The following is a 17,033-nucleotide window of genomic DNA, read 5'->3' on the forward strand; positions in this document are numbered from 1 at the left end:
TATTGTTTATACATTATGATGCAATATGTAGATTGTAGTAAAAGTCAAGTATATACTGCTCTAAACAATCATATATCACCTTAAGACAAATTACCTTAAGAAAAAATGTAATATCGGAAACCCTGTCTTCTATATTTACATAACACAAAGGTTCTCTTTTTGTACTTTTTCCCATATTCTTTCCATAAGCTAAAACAAAGGTTTATGGTTTTCATTTGAACAAATACATGTTTAAGATTTATTGCTTGCATCACATGTATGATTGCTTGAAGAAAGTTTATGCATTTATGTATTTTTACAACAAAAGCAGAATTCAAATAAGAGCACAACTGATTCTAGACATTCAGCATGCTAAGTTTTTGTGCTAAAACCCTATGTATATAACTATAGTTAAAGCGACATGAAAATATAACATATGCTTTTACACAGACACAATTCCATTACCATTCATTACATATGACCTAAATACTCAACAATTGCTTGTTAAATTACATTTGAATAAAAACTAAACAATTGGCCACATAGCCATAGACAAGTTGAACAAAAGTAGCACTAGCACAGTCAATGTCGTAATGCCTTAAGTCCATTCATCTTTTTTTTCAATGAAAGAAATTATGTAAAGACTGAAGATTTTCATTTAATTCCATTCAGACTTCCTCAGAAGCAGACATGTTCCAAGTAACTGTCCAGGTTGGTATGAAAGCTTATGAAGTTGAAAAAAAAGAAAAGAACGGGACCATTGCATCAAGTTTCAGATGAGAAGAGCATAGGGCTTCAAGAGGTCGTCATAGTAGAAGGGTCAGTCCACATAGCTGCAACATCTCGAAACCTGCCCACCAACATTAAGATATTATAATCCTGAATAAATGTATTAAACACATGGCTTGTACTACACTGTAATTAATTAATCACAGGTTGACTATGCTAATACATAGTAATTCTTTAACCATATGCCAAAGTTGGCCGTGACACTCACCTGGCATTAATGAGATACTGTGCCAGGCTGATGTTGGCAGGTGTACCCGTGATGGTAATCTGACGGTCTGATGACCCCTCCATGGCGTTTGCAATTTTGATCTGAGCCCCAGACATCTGACGAATCTCATTGATTTTTGTGCCCTGGCGCCCGATTATGCAGCCTATTAGCTGTAAAGAGAAGACATGGGTCAAAAATAAGAAATCTGAAGAAAGTTTAGGGGTAAAAGTTGGCCCATTAGGATGTTTGATTTGGCTCATCCTACCCCTCATCCAATAAGCAAACCAATTATTTATCATTTATATATATATATAACTTTATTTACTTACATTTTTCCTTGTACATGCCCTCAACAGAGAACACACTTTTGCATCTTGTAATACATAATGTTTACTTGCTTAATTTAATATATTACTGAAAACACATATGAAATCTGGCATGTGCACAGTGTTATGGCACATTTCATATTTGTCAATACATTAAATGCAGCAAATAAATAAAAATGTTCTCTAATAAATTGTGCAATTACAACAAAACATGTAATTTGAAACGGGGATGTCCCAACTGAAAGATTCTATTCCATTCTTATTTTTCCTGTTTACATGATTTATGTGACCAGTACCGGAGCAATATCAGCTGTTATTCTGCTGTTAACTACTTCATAGTATATGTATAATGAAACTAGGGCTGCACAATATTGAAAAAAAGCATTGATGTTGCTGTCCTGTTTTTATGTTATGGAAAAAGAGCACAAAAAGTTAAGATAAATAGACTGAACTCACATCATTTGGAATGGTGAGCTCATGAGTACTGGCCTGTGAACTGGCATCCACACCTGGGTAACGGTGAAAGAATGAATAAACAGAGAAGGAGAAAGAACACACAAGGTTAAGCTATTTTAGAACAGCTCCCATGCATCCTATCTATTATGACTGAGATAAGCCCATTTGGTTGTTGTTGTCGGGTAATGAATATGCAGTTCTAGAGGGTGTATTATATTTTCTAAAGGATGGAACATGCAGTCCTTTAGTACACCGTTCTCTTTTTATAGCTGGAAGATGGTAACCAGTTTAGCAGTGTAAGAAACACAATGCTAGCTAATGATCGGGCTTCGGTAATTCATTTGAAGGTTTCACCAAGTTGACCTAACTCTTGAAGGGGAAAGAGTGAAAGAAAAGATTGCGTCAGAGAAGCTCTATGGGTACAGAGTGAAGGATGTGCAGCGGGTGGGGTGGATGGGTACGTACCAGGGAAAGCGGGGGTGGTCTGCCCAAGGGAGGTAAAGGGGGTTTGCTGCATAGCCAGCTGATGGAGCTTGGTCAACTGCTGGGGAAGGGAGGAGGGACAGTACAGCTAAGAGGTTATCGTCACAACACAGGTGTCCCGTTCAGAACCTCTGTACACTCATCTAAACATGTAAGCTGAAACTTTACGATAAAGGGAGACTTTAAAGACAGGAAAGGAGAGAAAGCACTGAATTTTAATAAACCTAGGCCTGATGTAAGGAATATGCTATTAATAACGTGAATATTAATATGATAGGGGGCTTAAAAAGAAGAAAAAAAAGGTAGTTAGAAGACTGAACAGAGATGGAGTGAAGGATAAAAGGGCCCTTTCTACTCACGTCAGGATGAGGGATGGCGTACTGTCCCTGAATGGTGTAGGTCTACAAGAGAGAGATAGAGAGTGAGAGAATGAGAGAGATTCGTTTGACATATATCAAAGAAAAAGGAGAAAAAGAAAACAGTTTTCTCAGGTGTCGGGTTTGATTTGGACATTAATACATCATATGACATCAACGCAATACATCAGCCCTTTTTTGCGTGCGCTGACATTTCAATTATAAACTCTCTAATCTGTTACCATCAGTAAAAAGAAACTCATTTGTTTTTGTGTGGCATATATGTGTGTCAGTGTGTGTGCCTACAAGCCCCTGAATTGGTCACCAGTAGCAGAAAATGCTAGATTGGATATTGAAGAAAAAAAACTACTCCAATGTGATTCTGTACAGAATCTAGCCTAAAACATCACAGAATTACGTAAATTGAAGTAATGTACCAAAGTTAAGATGATTTTTTTTTACTTGTGTTATATTTTGAACAGTACTATCAAAAATGAGTACTTCCCCTTTTGCTTCTTTACTTAATTATTTTTCCACGATAAAACCCACTTTTTTACTTTGTCATTTATTAAACTTAGAATGTTATCCCATTTTACTCTGATTTTATTCTACACATTCAATTTTTTTTTAATTAAAACATCTAATCAAAATTCCCAGCAATTCAAAATTAAACTGTACAAAAATATGTTCATTTATCTTTGTGTTGGCCTGAATACTGCCTCTTAGTTACCAATTTCACATAATCTGTCACATCACAAGTATTCAAAACATTTAAAGGCAAATGTTTTTTTTTTACTTTGACTAAAACATATTTCTAATTCCAGAATCCACTTCCAGTACCATGTGTTAAGTCAGTTCAAAAAACATTTTGTAGTGAATAAATAGTAAACAAATTCTCTACAGGACAAGGAAACCTAAATATGGCATTTACCGACTTCTTTTATAGTACACATTTGTGCAATTAGGTATGTGCTGAATTTATATACAGGATAAAAACATAAACCGTGCTTAAGTCTTTTTGCACATTGTGTTTATATCTGTTGTGAATTCATGAATGCCATTCAGAAGTTCTCTGGAAAAGATTTATTCAATTCAATGTGTGAATTGACCAGAGGTGCAAACACAAACTTTCTACATACACATATTTTCTTACATGGTTTCTCTGTTTTTGTTTGATCTCTGGTGATGAGAAACCACATTTATCTTAATGTTAACAGATTGAAAGTGTAAGTGTATAAAAAGAACTGCAGTTTTCATAAATCATGTTCATGTCAATATAGTTCACCCTGTAGGTGTTTGGTTGAGCAGGGTATGTTTAGATGTATTAAAATAAAGTATTTAAACACAGTTAAGTACTTAAAAACAGCAGGGCACTGTTTACTAAAGTTTGTGTTATCAGTATTGGAGCTGTGTGAGAAAAGTGATATTGTTCCAAATCTAATACACTGTACATATCAGGGTAAATGCATGAATTCATGCTCACAGGCAGAGGCTGGTGCTGTAGCAGCAGGCTGAGGTTGGCTGTCGAGGGGGCTGCCAGTGGGTCTGCTCTCACCTGTGCCCCAGAGAAAATCACTGGGGCAGAGGCAGGCTTGGGCCGGTATGGGATTGTAGCACCTTTGGGTGGGGACTAGCAAGTCAAGAAGAAAGGCAGTGAGGGAAGTGAGGAAAGGTAGGGAGAAATGAAGTGGAACAAAAAAGAAACACACTAACACACTAGACCAACAGTTCAAAAGAACTTCAGAGAGATAAGAATAGGAACAGTCAGCAGACTTCAAGGCTGAAGAAGAGCAGCGCCTTAGTTACATATGTTCTGCCTTATACGCAGTGACATAAGAAGTGCCTGAAAGGCACAAGTGTACTCTTTTTTCATTGTGAGTCATAGCAAAAATAAATAACCTTCGGTGAAGTGCTATGAGCATTGCATAACTTTGAAACTCATCATGTGATCCTCCTAAGTGTTCAGCTTCGCCTCTCCCTTACCTCCAGCATCACCACGCAGATCTGCTTCACACACTGGATAATGGCGTCTGGAGTGCCCGAGATGGTGACGGCCCGCTCTGTGGAATTGGGCAACATGTCCCCTGCTACCTGGACTTGAGCTCCTGTAGACTAAAAATGCAGCACAATCAGCTGGATAAGAAAAGCTCACATTGGATCACATTGTAAATATGGTTTATTTTGTTTGAAAAATGTATTCAGTCTCTGTCCTTAACCTTGAATACACTGTTAAAAAGTTCTAAATGGTCCTTGGCTTTAATGTTTAGTTCTCTAAAAACTGTGGGATCCAAAAGTATGCAACCACATTGAGAATCTAAAACCCTTTTTCATCAAACCTAAATTTTAGGATAAAACAAAATTAAAACAAAGTAAACAAATGATGATCAGTAAACAAAGAAATATTCAAGAATCTGCCTTAGAAAGCAAGCAACTTATTTTGGCGCACACTAGCTTCTTTACTTATTATTACTTTCACTTACTACATAGAAATTCTGTACACATGTTTCACATAATAGGTGGCCCAGAGTTTAAATGGCATGACAAAAACTGTTTATGTAGCTGCTACAGCTGGGACAGTTTCTGCCATTGTCTGAACTGACACGTAAATGCATAAACTTGGCTGTATATGTACCAGAATCGTCTGCTGTGCAGGACACTATTTAAGCAACCTAATGAATGCCTTTGTCCAAAAAAGTACAGGATTTGTAATGTTATCCTCCAAAAATCCATGCCAGCTTGAGTGCATACTATTGTGTGTAAAAATTCATGTTAAAAGATATAATGCAAAAATCGAATTTATGTTTGTTTTATTTTTAAAAGTCTTATCTGATATTGGTATTCATACTTTAATACAACCAATAGATCTTAGTAAATGCTTTTTAATTAACTCATGAGTTGAAGCAGGTATATTGGGAGTAGGGAAAACATTAAAGTGTGCATGGCAGGGGACTATAGAACCAGGATTGAGAAACATTATTAATTAAAAAAGAATGATTGTGACTACATTCCCAATTCATTGAACGGTTTAATAAGCTTTTTACCTCCCTCATCTCCTTGATCTTAGAGCCACCCTTCCCAATCAGTGAGCCGCATTGGCTGGCTGGTACCACCAGGCGCAAGGTCACTGGAGGCTTACTGGTAGCCTGACTGTTGCTCATGGAGTTAATTATGTCCTGATGGAAGAATTCATTTTTAATGTATTTTTTAAATGTTGAATTATCAGGCAATAATTATCTTTAGGTCAATTTCATTGACATGATAATTCTAGGATACCTCTTCAAACTTGTATGCAATCATGGCAAAAGCTTTGAAAATGGCATCCGTAGGCCCTGTGATGGTGACTATCCTCTCTGGACAGTTTCCTTCTGAAATGTTGATACGAGCACTACTCTGTAGATAGAGGACAGAAAATACATCAACACTCATGTTAAGTTCTGAGGTACATGAGTATATGAGGTACAACATGTCAAAACTACACTGACCTCCTCGCGCATTTTCTTGACTGTTTCCCCTTTCTGAAAAAAAGCAAATTGTGGTTGTAAAGGTAAACAAGTGACTACAAACAATTACTTGCAATTGTTTATAGGAATATTTTAAAATAATAACATGTATAATAAATATGCATATTGTCACTGTGGGGACAAACCACGTTTCTCAAAAATGGTAACTTTATGGAAGAATATTAAACAACTACTCATTGAATAACTTTGAATGGAGGCATTTCTGGAGTGTTTATATCAGTCATCATGAAACACACTATAAACTTTAGCTTATTATTATTCAATTCTGGGGGAAAAAATCTTACCTTTCCAATTATGCTACCAACCTCCTGTAAAGAGATGAAATTGCTTATTATATGTAAGAATGTAAGTGAATTTATAAGGACATCATACTCATAATAAGCATGCAGATGTTAATTAGATTCACTCCACAAGTTTAAGTATATGTGCTTGGTCAATGCAACCTTGCTGAGTAAAACCCAGAATGCCCAACATACTCCTGACAAATAAATGCTTTATTCACCTTCTTTGGGTAATCCTACTGTACAGTAACAACTTAACTTTATTCAGTTGTCTGCTCCTGCTTTTTAACATAACCATACAGTAATGCCAAAGGAAGTATTTTGCTACTGTAATGAGTCAAATGAATTAGATTTTTTTTTAATTACTGTTGTGTGATTTACTTTAATTCATTAAGTACACATTACACAGGTACCTTAGAAGCTACTTAACACAGCTACATGGAACCATTGGCAAAACTATTTAAAGTAAAGTCTTTTTTGGCTGTAAAGTTACCTTGCCATGCATGAGGAGCCTGATGGTAAGAGTGACATTGAGTCCCCCCTCAGACTGGACTTTGGTAGGCTCCATGGCAGGGGTGAAGATATGGGACAAGGTGTGAGAATTAATTGGGAGTTTCAGGAGAGTTGAGGAGTTGAGAGGCCACCGGTCAAACACCTATTGGAAAAGTACAGTACAAGTAAGGTACTTACTAATTAAGTTAATAAGAATGAAGTAAAATGAACCTTCTGATGACATTTTAAGGGCAACTTAGTTTACATGTACACTGACCAGCAATAACATTAGTACCATCTGCCTAATATTTAGTAGGTCCACGTTGTGATGCCACAACAGATCTGACCACTCGAGACATGGACTCCACAAGACTCCTGAAAGTGTCGTTTGGTATCTGACACCAATGCGTTAGCATCAAATCATTTAAAATTTGTAAATTGTGAGGAAGAGTCTTCATGAACAGCATCAGTTGTATTTTTTCTTAGACCATTTTTAGCAGGAACTGACCACTGTATTCCAGAAAAAACCCAGGAGACTTGCCAGATGTTTTGGGAATGCTTTGACCTATTGATCTAAATTCTTTGATCTAGCCATCACAAAGTGGCTAAGATCTTTATGCTTGCCTGCTTTTTCTGCCTTTAACACACTACCTTCAAGAACTTGCTGCCTAATTTATGGCTTCACTTGACAGATACCCTTTGTAGTTGAAGATAATCAATGTTTTTCACTTCACCTGTCACCTGTGCTAATTTTATGGCCGATTGAGAAAGAGGCAGCTTGATAAGATAAAATAGATCTGCAGACTCTAGTCAGACTGAACCACAGGAGGGAGCTCAAACACATGTACAATAGTGAGAATAACACTTAGCCCATAGTTATGTGACTGCAGCAGCTGGCCCATGGTACTTTTATCCTCCACGCATTTTAAGGATGACTAAACAAGATATTATGACACAAGCATTCAGCATTTTTATAATAATTGACTATGCTTTTACATAATCAATATGCTAAATACCCAGAGACTAAATTGACAGTGCAGTGATTTACTATTAGAACCATTATACTGTTAGAAGGGTTGAGTGGACACAAAGAAACAAGGTGACAGGTCATATTTCTCCTTCTGTGAGCATCTCGCAACATTATAAAGTTCCCTAATCATTTGAATGCTTTCATTTCAGCTCCTAGCAGGCCATAGAGGGACTAAAGAATATGGAACGATTAGGGAGGAATGGAGGTCCATAGCCAGATGTCCTACAATTTCCCACAGAATGCCAGATTACATAAAGGCCTTAATCCAGATTACCGGCATCCAGGGGTTGGAGAGTGGTGCTGCCAGGAAGCAAAAAATAATCTAGCCTACAGAAATCCACCATGATCAATGCTATGCCGACAAGTATAAGTAGATGCAAGAAGAGAAAGAAAATAGATACAAATAAAATAAAACAAAAAATATATATTTTTCTGAGCAAGTAAAACAGTTCTAGACTATCCTCATTAATTGTAAAGGGAGATTAATATCATACACATCATAAAAGCCAATCTGGTGGAATTGTCCAGAACAGATGGCATATCTTCATAAAAAAAGGATACCACAAATGAGTGTTTTATTGGGTCAGTGAGGGATAGAGCAGGGCAAAGGAATTCATTTAAAACAAGTAATCAATCACCTTTTTAAGTCTTTCAATCCCCAAATAGTCATCATCTGCAAAAATGTGGGTTATATTTATTCATTTATGTTTGTTAATATTGTTAAGTTCACATCCTGTACAAAGAACACACCCCTGCACATATAACATATTGGGGGGAATAAAATGTGGCACATATTTTTACGAATATGTTCTATTCCAGCAAATGAATATAAAGTTTGCTCTAAAATGTACTGGGGAAAAAAAGCTATTTTAAAGTTTGTTTTCTGAGAGGATGTGTTTGTCATTTGTACCAGGATGTCCTAACTATTACTATGACTATACATGACAAATACAATTGTAATGGAAACTAAGCTTAGTTTGGGTCCTTTGCCATGTCATACTTGATTAGGGCTTTGTGTTTTGAATTGCTATTATAAGATGAGGCCAGAGAGGGAACAAAATGGCCACATATGGCACCTTTGAAAGCACGTGTTCTCTTTAACCTAACAAGCCTCTGCCGCCCTCTTAGTCTGCATAGCGCACAAACACACACTCATACACACACAATGAGTTGTATTCCTATTTTTGTGAGGTCCTGTAATAGACATGTATGAATTTAATTAAATTATGCCTAAACTCTCACTCGAACCTCAGAATTATTTTTTAAAAGAATCAACATTTAATAAAATCTATTACAAAATTCAGCCAGCCAGTGTCCCTATAATGCCAAAATGCCCCTGGTTTCCTGTCATTTTACAGATATTTTGCTCCACTAAGCAAGAAAACAATTCCACATACACAGATTCATCCATTTAATGACACGGGAGGAAGACGCAGATGTTTTAACAGGGTTGAACCCAGGTTTGATGTGTGTTAGCCGTTAGCGCTTGTGCTAATTGCGCTGGAAGTGCCGTGCGGCACTGCACGGGAGGAGCAGCAGCATTTCTCATGACATCTGACGGGGAAAGTGGGTCAAGCTTTCCGCTAAAGAGCTTCTGGCCTCCTCCTCGGTAGCGGCTATCGAATTAAGCACGCTTCGCGCTTGGCTGAGCAATGCTCGGGAAAAAAACGCTCTTGCTCCCCCCCACTTTTTTTCCATTGCGCTCCTCTGTGCTGGGTTCTGTGGAAATGTATCGGTAGGAGTGTCTTGCTCTCCGCTCGCTGCTTCTAGCTTTAGTCCCTCTAACAATGAAGGACGAAGCCCTCTTATGTGAGCTCAGTGAGGCGTGAATCACAAAAGTCGATGTTAATAGTAACATAAAAATATTTCAAAAACAAAGCAGAGTCCCTGAGATTGCACGAGGGCCAACGGGGACAGCGTGTGTGTCTGTTTTATTAGTTGGGTGGTGCAATTTTGCATTCTTTAGCTGCCACTCTGATGGGGCAGCTAAAGGTTGAATCACAAAGAGACACATGTATCTGGGTGGCTACATTGGGAGACATTGACTGTGACAGTCCTCATACAGGGGTTTAATCAATATTGAAAGAGGTTGAAAAATCTGCAGTGCTGATGTCGCTCACCACTGACTCACAGACAGATATAAAAAAAAGAACATGAGACATTAAACAGGTTTTATGGTTTTGCACTGTGTAGTACAATGGTAAGTCCTCCTGATATTAAAGTTCTCTGCTGATATTTAATCAACTAGACTAACAAAAAACATGATGGTCATAAAAACCCCCTTACAGAAGTAAAGCCCATGTCTAGCCGATGAACCTATGAGTATGAGTAGTCTTTGCACTCAATGCATTCATGAATGCAACATTCAGTCTCTTTAAATGAAGGTCGTGGGAGAATTACCATGCATTCTTTGGGGAACACCTAGCTCCTCACGTTGTCCTTCATTGTAAAAAAAAGAATGGTGTTGTACGGGTATTCTAAGACTGGTATTATTCGTTAGCGCAACTGGATATAAAGTATGTGTAAAGAGATGAGAGTACATCAGACCACAGATTCGTGGACATCTAGCTCAAGATCAAGCTCAAGCTCAAGCTCATCAAGGCTTACTGTGGCCTTAACACAGTGGTATTAAAGCAGATTCAGTCAGGAGATTAACAGACATATTTAACTATAAAACAACACAGGGATGTACAGTGGTTTCAGAATCATATCAATATTGGCAGATAATTGTTCAAAAATGGGAAAGATGTCTAGATTTAACTGATATTTTGATGACACATTTACTGTGTCATTTCATTTAGAGTCATTTGACATTTCTTGGTGCATTTAGATGCTATGCTAGTCCCAGTTTCAACACTCCATATCAATAGATATGTACACAGAAAACATTGGATATCAGCATTGGCCCACAATTTCCATATTGGTGCAAAACTAAAATAAATACTTTTTCAGATAAACAACAAATAATCATGTTTGAGCTTATCATCAACTGATCAGTGATTTGTGGCTATAGCTGCGATTTCATGCATAGCAGCACTTATCAAGGGAAGCTGTTAAAACTAATTTGTTTCTAGTCCTCTGATAGTGGATTTGTGCAATGACTAGAGATCATTGAATTTGACATGGCCACATTTAAATGCAATTCTTTATATGGATACAGTATAACTGTAATTATTATTAAAGAATGATCTGTTGGCCATCTGTTTATTCTCTATTGTTTATTCACTTTAAACAGATTAAAACTAACAAACCACAAAACTATTTCATTTAAAGTATCAATATAGCAAGAGCGCTTCAGTTAGTCATACGTGATATTGTCAGTGCTTTGAGCCCTGTCACTTCAATGTCATACCACACTAATCCTACATTCAAAGCTCCAATGAGTATGTAAAGTATAAATGATGGCCCAGTGATTCAATTAGTCTGCATCACTTGGCAGCATAAATGTATACACAATTTTGTAGATATGTAGAATGAAAAGAAGCTGATTGACCAAGTGTCTCGAGGGATGGAACACACTTTCTCGGCACATGCGTTGTTCTTTTGTATTTGTGTAATTAGGTATAATGACTCATTTATGCACGTCCTCAACAATCAAATCAAACCGTTTGCAGACATTGTTCGGCAAGCTTTACGCAATACTAATACCTCTTCATAATTTAATAATGAATCTGACCTATGACTGGCCTAGCATTGAAGACCGCTATCGGAGCCAAGCACACCGAAATACTTATAGACAATATTTTTGATCAGAACACATTGAATTTTACCAGTATAACGCAGCAAAATAAGAATATTTAGGACAGTACCCTAGTAACAGTAGTCAAATTCATGCATTTGCTTTTTAAAGAATATGCAAGAGTAACTACAATGATAACAGGGAAAAACACAGATTCATTCTATTATTTTAGAATTTTTACATTAATTTTAGAATAAATAAATAAATAAATAAATAAACAACCCAAACACCATTTAGCAACAGAGCAGATATCCTTAAATCTAGAAGATTGGAAAGAAGCTTTACCTTAGGTGCTACTGCAAACAGATGGCAACCACTTTCAGCGTTTGCGAGAAGATTATCAAAAAAAAGAACGACAAGCAGGGAAATGATTTTTCCCTATCCTTTCACTCAGATCGAACGCAACCATCCAATTGGCTGGATGGCTTGGTCATGTGGCCTAGATGTCACAACACGTGACTTTTTCGCAAATAAAAAACCCGAAACGATCGGTAAATGTGGTTGTATTGGGGTGTGATCCTGAGCTTTGGACAATGTTGCAAATCTCAAAAGCGGGTCATGGGTGTACGGGTGCCCGGGCATTGGGGTGCCCCCTCCTGCAGGGTGTTCAGAGCTACCCAATGAGGCACAGTGACAGCAAAGTATGACCATTGGTCAATGCGTCACCGCTGTCTTTCCAGTCGTTTGCCTCAGGGTGTCTTTTTCAGCCCCTGCTATCTGATGGTACATATTTGTTTAGTACAATAGACAGGCAGCGTATGGATGCGCCCTACATAGTGTCCTGCCCTACATCGCTAAACAAAGTGTCGCTAGCCACTGATGAACAAAATGGTGAAGATACATCATGGCAGCAAGTCCTTTTCTTCTTGCTGAGATACACAAATGTTCAAGTGTAATGCTGCTGAAGTTGGCTAAATGCAGTATTTCTCTTTAGTAATGCTCTCAACCTGCCATACTTTTATACTTTTTTACCAATTTTGTGACCCTGCCAGCCCAGAATTACTCTGAGCTTTGGCTGCATCCTCTGTGGATTAAGCAAACGCGAGCAAATCCACAGCGATGTCAGATGTTGGGACAGTTGTGGGGGGATTATGCTCCTGTCATTAAGGCTGAAGCCCCTCCGTCACAGCATAAATCGCTTACAAGCACACTTACAGGCTTGAGGTTGCACAAGGGAGGGGGACCCAGATTAGAGGAACCACAAACAATGTGTTTTTTCTTTTGCGTCCTACTTCAGTCTAATTGATCCTAAAACACTCCATAATAATTTAACCCAAAGGGTGTTTCTCTTATTATTTCTCTTTTTTGACACCCCAAAACAAACGGTCTCTTTTCTCGAGCTGCAACCAAAAGGTGGGTAATCCACACCCTGATGACTATTGAATAGCTCCTGGGAAGATGACACAAATAGAGCATTAAATTTGTTCCACATTAATACAAGCATTGCACAGGAGTGAACGCTCACAGAGAATGGATTCCAGATCAGGGAAAACATATACTCAGAACAGACTGTTGACTTGCTTTCTGGAACACGTGATAACACAAAGATACAAAGCCTAAATATGTCCTGCCCCATACACATATAGGCAAATTGTAAAATCCAGTAGAGACATCAAGAACAGACTCTACAGCGTGTCACAATGCCACAGTAACTGAGTTATTTTCTACTATTCTTCCCTAAATCAACCGAACCGGCCCAAAGCTATCCATATGTTTAAAAGAACAATGCTAAAAACTACACTAAAGAAAATCATTGTACCTCCTTACAGTGTCTTTTTAACCATTGTTCTTTATTTCCTTATTTCTAATTATTTCCATGTAGCACCTTTTTGGATATTTTAAGTATATTTTAAAGCCATTTTTAGCAGCAAACATAAAGCTGATGAAACTGAATGCTTTTTTTCCACAGGTAAATCGATTTGGTTCAAAATAAGGGGTCAATTATTTTTTATTTTACAGGTTACTGCTCACCTACTGAGGGAGCCCCCTTGGCAAGAATGATGAGTTTGACAAGTTTATTCTATTTTTTTTTTCATTCCTGATCGCCAATTACCCAACCCATACACATCCCTTCCCATCACATGCAATGCTCCCAACATTGTGTAAAGACTAACACACGCTTCCTCAGAAACATGCGCAATCAGCCACCATCTCTTTTTCCAAACTGCCACCAAGCCATCTACCCACCCTGGAGAGAGCAATGGCTAATGGCTGCTGATGGCTAGCAGCATGATCGGGAATTCGAACTAGTGATCCTCTGGTCATAGTGATTATTATACTGGATGACTCTGGGCACCGCTTATAGTACATTTTATTGTGCAGGAGCTTAAAGGTATATTTTGGCAAAAAAATCTAATTATTGTGATTTATTACTTTACCAGGTAAAGTCTTCATGGTAACTTCTTTAGTTTAGAAGGAGAAATCCAAGGCTAATATTCTTAACTAACAGTAGACTTAAGACACATTCACATTCCTGTAAACTAATGCCTAAAATGCCTCTTAACCTTTCCAATATGCATCCAAATCTTTCTTTTTTTCACAGACAAAATCGATTTGGTTTAGAAGACTTACTTTCAACTATAAAACAAAAATGAACTTCTTCACAAAGCTCTATAGAGTTCCAGTTTTAGTTTAAATATTTAAATAAAGTTAATCCATGATGTTTATGCTAATTCATTTTTGTAAGCTCGAGGCCAATTACCCAATCCCCGTTTATGTGAACCCCCCTCCCCCCATCACTTCATCTCTTTTTGAAAAGCATCGTTAGGTAGCCAGCATGCTCTGAGGAAGTGCCATCAACCCACTCCTGAGAAAGCAATTGTGCTCTCCCCGACTCCAGTTGCTGATGGCAAGCAGCAAGACCCGGGATTTGTACCAGCGATTCTCAGGTCATAGTGGCAGCATCTCAGTCGCTGAACCATTTAGACCTTGTTTATGTAGATTTTTAAGAACATCAATTAAGGCTGTGGTAAAAATGTATTTACCAAGCTGAGATTAGGGCTGGTGTTTGTAAGAAATGCTAATCTTGCAACTCTGAAGCACAGGTCAGATTCCAAACATGTCTTGTCCGATCGTCTGCAATTGGGTTGAGTGATAAATCTTGTTAATTGTTTTTTTTTCTTTCTCGCAAACTAGTTGTTTTTAGGGCCACAAATCAAGTAACATATAAAAAGATGGGCTACACTATTTTTCTGTTACCTATACTGATATAGTAGCGACAGACAGGCAAGGATGACTTCAAAGTGTCATTACCGATCAGGAGCTAAAAAAATAAATAAATGAAACCAAAACCCAAAAAACTGCTGATGGTGGGCACAGACAACATGATGTAGCTAGCTACATAGTTTTCTTCATATAAGTCATCAATTATGATCTGAAGTGAGTATGATTTCTTTGAAAGCAACATTATGTGGCATTTTTAACTTAAAATAACTTCAAAATCATTGTGATGCACCATTGACTGTAATAGAGAGAATAGCGTCACTGTCCGTACTGCTAGCTGCATAAGAACTGAGTAAGGCTGCAAAACCCATGTCATATTTGTGTATAATTCTGTTATATTGATGTACCGTGCCAGGGAATCTAAAATAGCTCCATATTCCCTGTGTAGTGATACGAGTCATGAGATAATGTTGAGTTGAAGTTGAAGTTTGGGTATGGCTGACATGCTATGTGGCTATGTGTCTTAGAGTAAAATGTAACTACATTACACAGATTATGTAAACACATAACTTGTGTTAAACGGTAAACTAATCTTTATTTCTGGGTTTGATTAACCAAGCAGGTCTTCTTTTCAATACCCAGTCATAGGGTAAAACATGCCAAACTGGTTTACATGAGAGAAGAATTATGTGATCATCCACTGTAGTTGTCTTCTGTGGTCTTTTGGTGTCTCTGAGTTGACCAGTGCATTTCTTTCTCTAGAAATGTACCAAATTATTAATTTGGTCACTTCTAGTTTCTATTGTCTCTCTGAAAGGTTAATTTTGTTTATCAGTGAGAGTTCTCATGAATTAAATGAAATTACTCTGAAAATAAAAACAACTGTTGTTGTCACAAAGCAGCTTTACATAATTAGTAATTAGGAAAAGACAGAAAAAAAGAACTAACATAAGAAGACATGAAAGATCCATGACCCCCAGTGAGCAAGCCAACGGCGACAGTGGCAAGGAAAAACTCTTCAAGTTCAAGATGTAGTAGTAGTAGTTCCTAGCTGGAGGAAGAAACCTTGGGAGGAACCAAGACTCACAAGGGGGACCCATCCTCCTCTGGTCAGAACTATTTATAAATTATTGATTAAAAAAGTTAACAAACCATCTGTTTGTCCATCTGTTGAACTGCTCTGATCTTAATCATAATATAATAATCATGGTGTAGCATAACTTAATTTAGTCATGGCAGTGATGGTCAGAGTAATTATAGTTAATAGTACTAATATTAATAGTGGCCATTTTTTAAATTATTTAATAGAGTCCATTTAGGTTTTAACATGGTCATTAGACAGCTACACAGTGGTAGGGGATGTGCTGCTGGTTCACCTTGGCATGGGTGGTGGTGGGGACGGGGCGTGCTGGTCGGACTGGTAGGAGGCAGCTGGTCTGACGCAGGTAGAGTTGACCTCAGCAGGCAATCTTCCAGCAGGACGGGCTGTGTGAACATTTACTCAGAGAAGGTAAAGAGACAGAGTTAGTTCTGAATGAATTTATAGAGAGCAGAGAATGTTGAGCAGTATCAGAGTGTGTCTGACGACTCAGACGGTTCTGACTATAAAAGCCTCATTAAAAGGAGAGAGCCAAAAGGTAACACAGACACGGGAGCACCCTGACATGCTAGCGTCCATCTGCTCCACCGTCCACAAACCTGAATGATCGTCTGCAAGCAGCGAGATGACAGCTCCAGCATCTCAGTATACTACAATTCCCTGTGTCTGCGAACCCCTGGACCTACAATCTTTATCTAAGGGGAAACATTACTTACCAAAAGCTAAACTAAACAGATGTGTTTTCAGCCTAGATTTAAAGATTGAGACTGTGTCCCGAACAATATCTGGAACGTTATTCCAGAGTTGGGGGGATTTATAGGAAAAAGATCTTCCCCCTGCTGAGGTTTTCTGAATTTTGGGAACTACTAAGAAGCCAGCACCCTGAGATCTAAGTAATCTTGATGGTTCATATTATGTAATAAGATCTTGCAGGTATTCAGGAGTGAGGCCATGTAGGGCTTTGTATGTTAATAATATTCAATACGGAATTTAACTGGGAGCCAATGAAGTGCTGTTAGAACTGGACTGATATGGTTAAATTGTTTAGTTTTAGTAAGGACCCTGGCTGCAGCATTTTGAACTAGTTGAAGTTTATTGAGGTTCTTGCTGGA

General features: G+C 37.9%; 1 protein-coding gene across 1 annotated transcript; it reads right to left on the reverse strand.

Annotated features, from left to right (window-relative positions):
• Positions 1 to 582: 582 nt before the first annotated feature.
• On the reverse strand, positions 583 to 16,418 carry LOC140559424 (poly(rC)-binding protein 3-like). Its single transcript, XM_072682931.1, has 13 exons — positions 16,199 to 16,418; positions 6,893 to 7,054; positions 6,403 to 6,426; positions 6,080 to 6,112; positions 5,871 to 5,987; positions 5,639 to 5,770; positions 4,581 to 4,709; positions 4,081 to 4,227; positions 2,601 to 2,642; positions 2,224 to 2,299; positions 1,759 to 1,811; positions 977 to 1,146; positions 583 to 829 (listed from the first exon to the last, which is right to left on the reverse strand). Exons 2-13 carry the CDS (start codon positions 6,965 to 6,967, stop codon positions 775 to 777), a joined length of 1,053 nt encoding a protein of 350 aa, XP_072539032.1. The 5' UTR covers positions 6,968 to 7,054; positions 16,199 to 16,418; the 3' UTR covers positions 583 to 774.
• Between the last annotated feature and the right edge of the window lie 615 nt (positions 16,419 to 17,033).

The sequence above is a fragment of the Salminus brasiliensis genome, chromosome 7, assembly GCF_030463535.1.
Source record: "Salminus brasiliensis chromosome 7, fSalBra1.hap2, whole genome shotgun sequence".
Taxonomy (NCBI): Eukaryota; Metazoa; Chordata; class Actinopteri; order Characiformes; family Bryconidae; genus Salminus; species Salminus brasiliensis.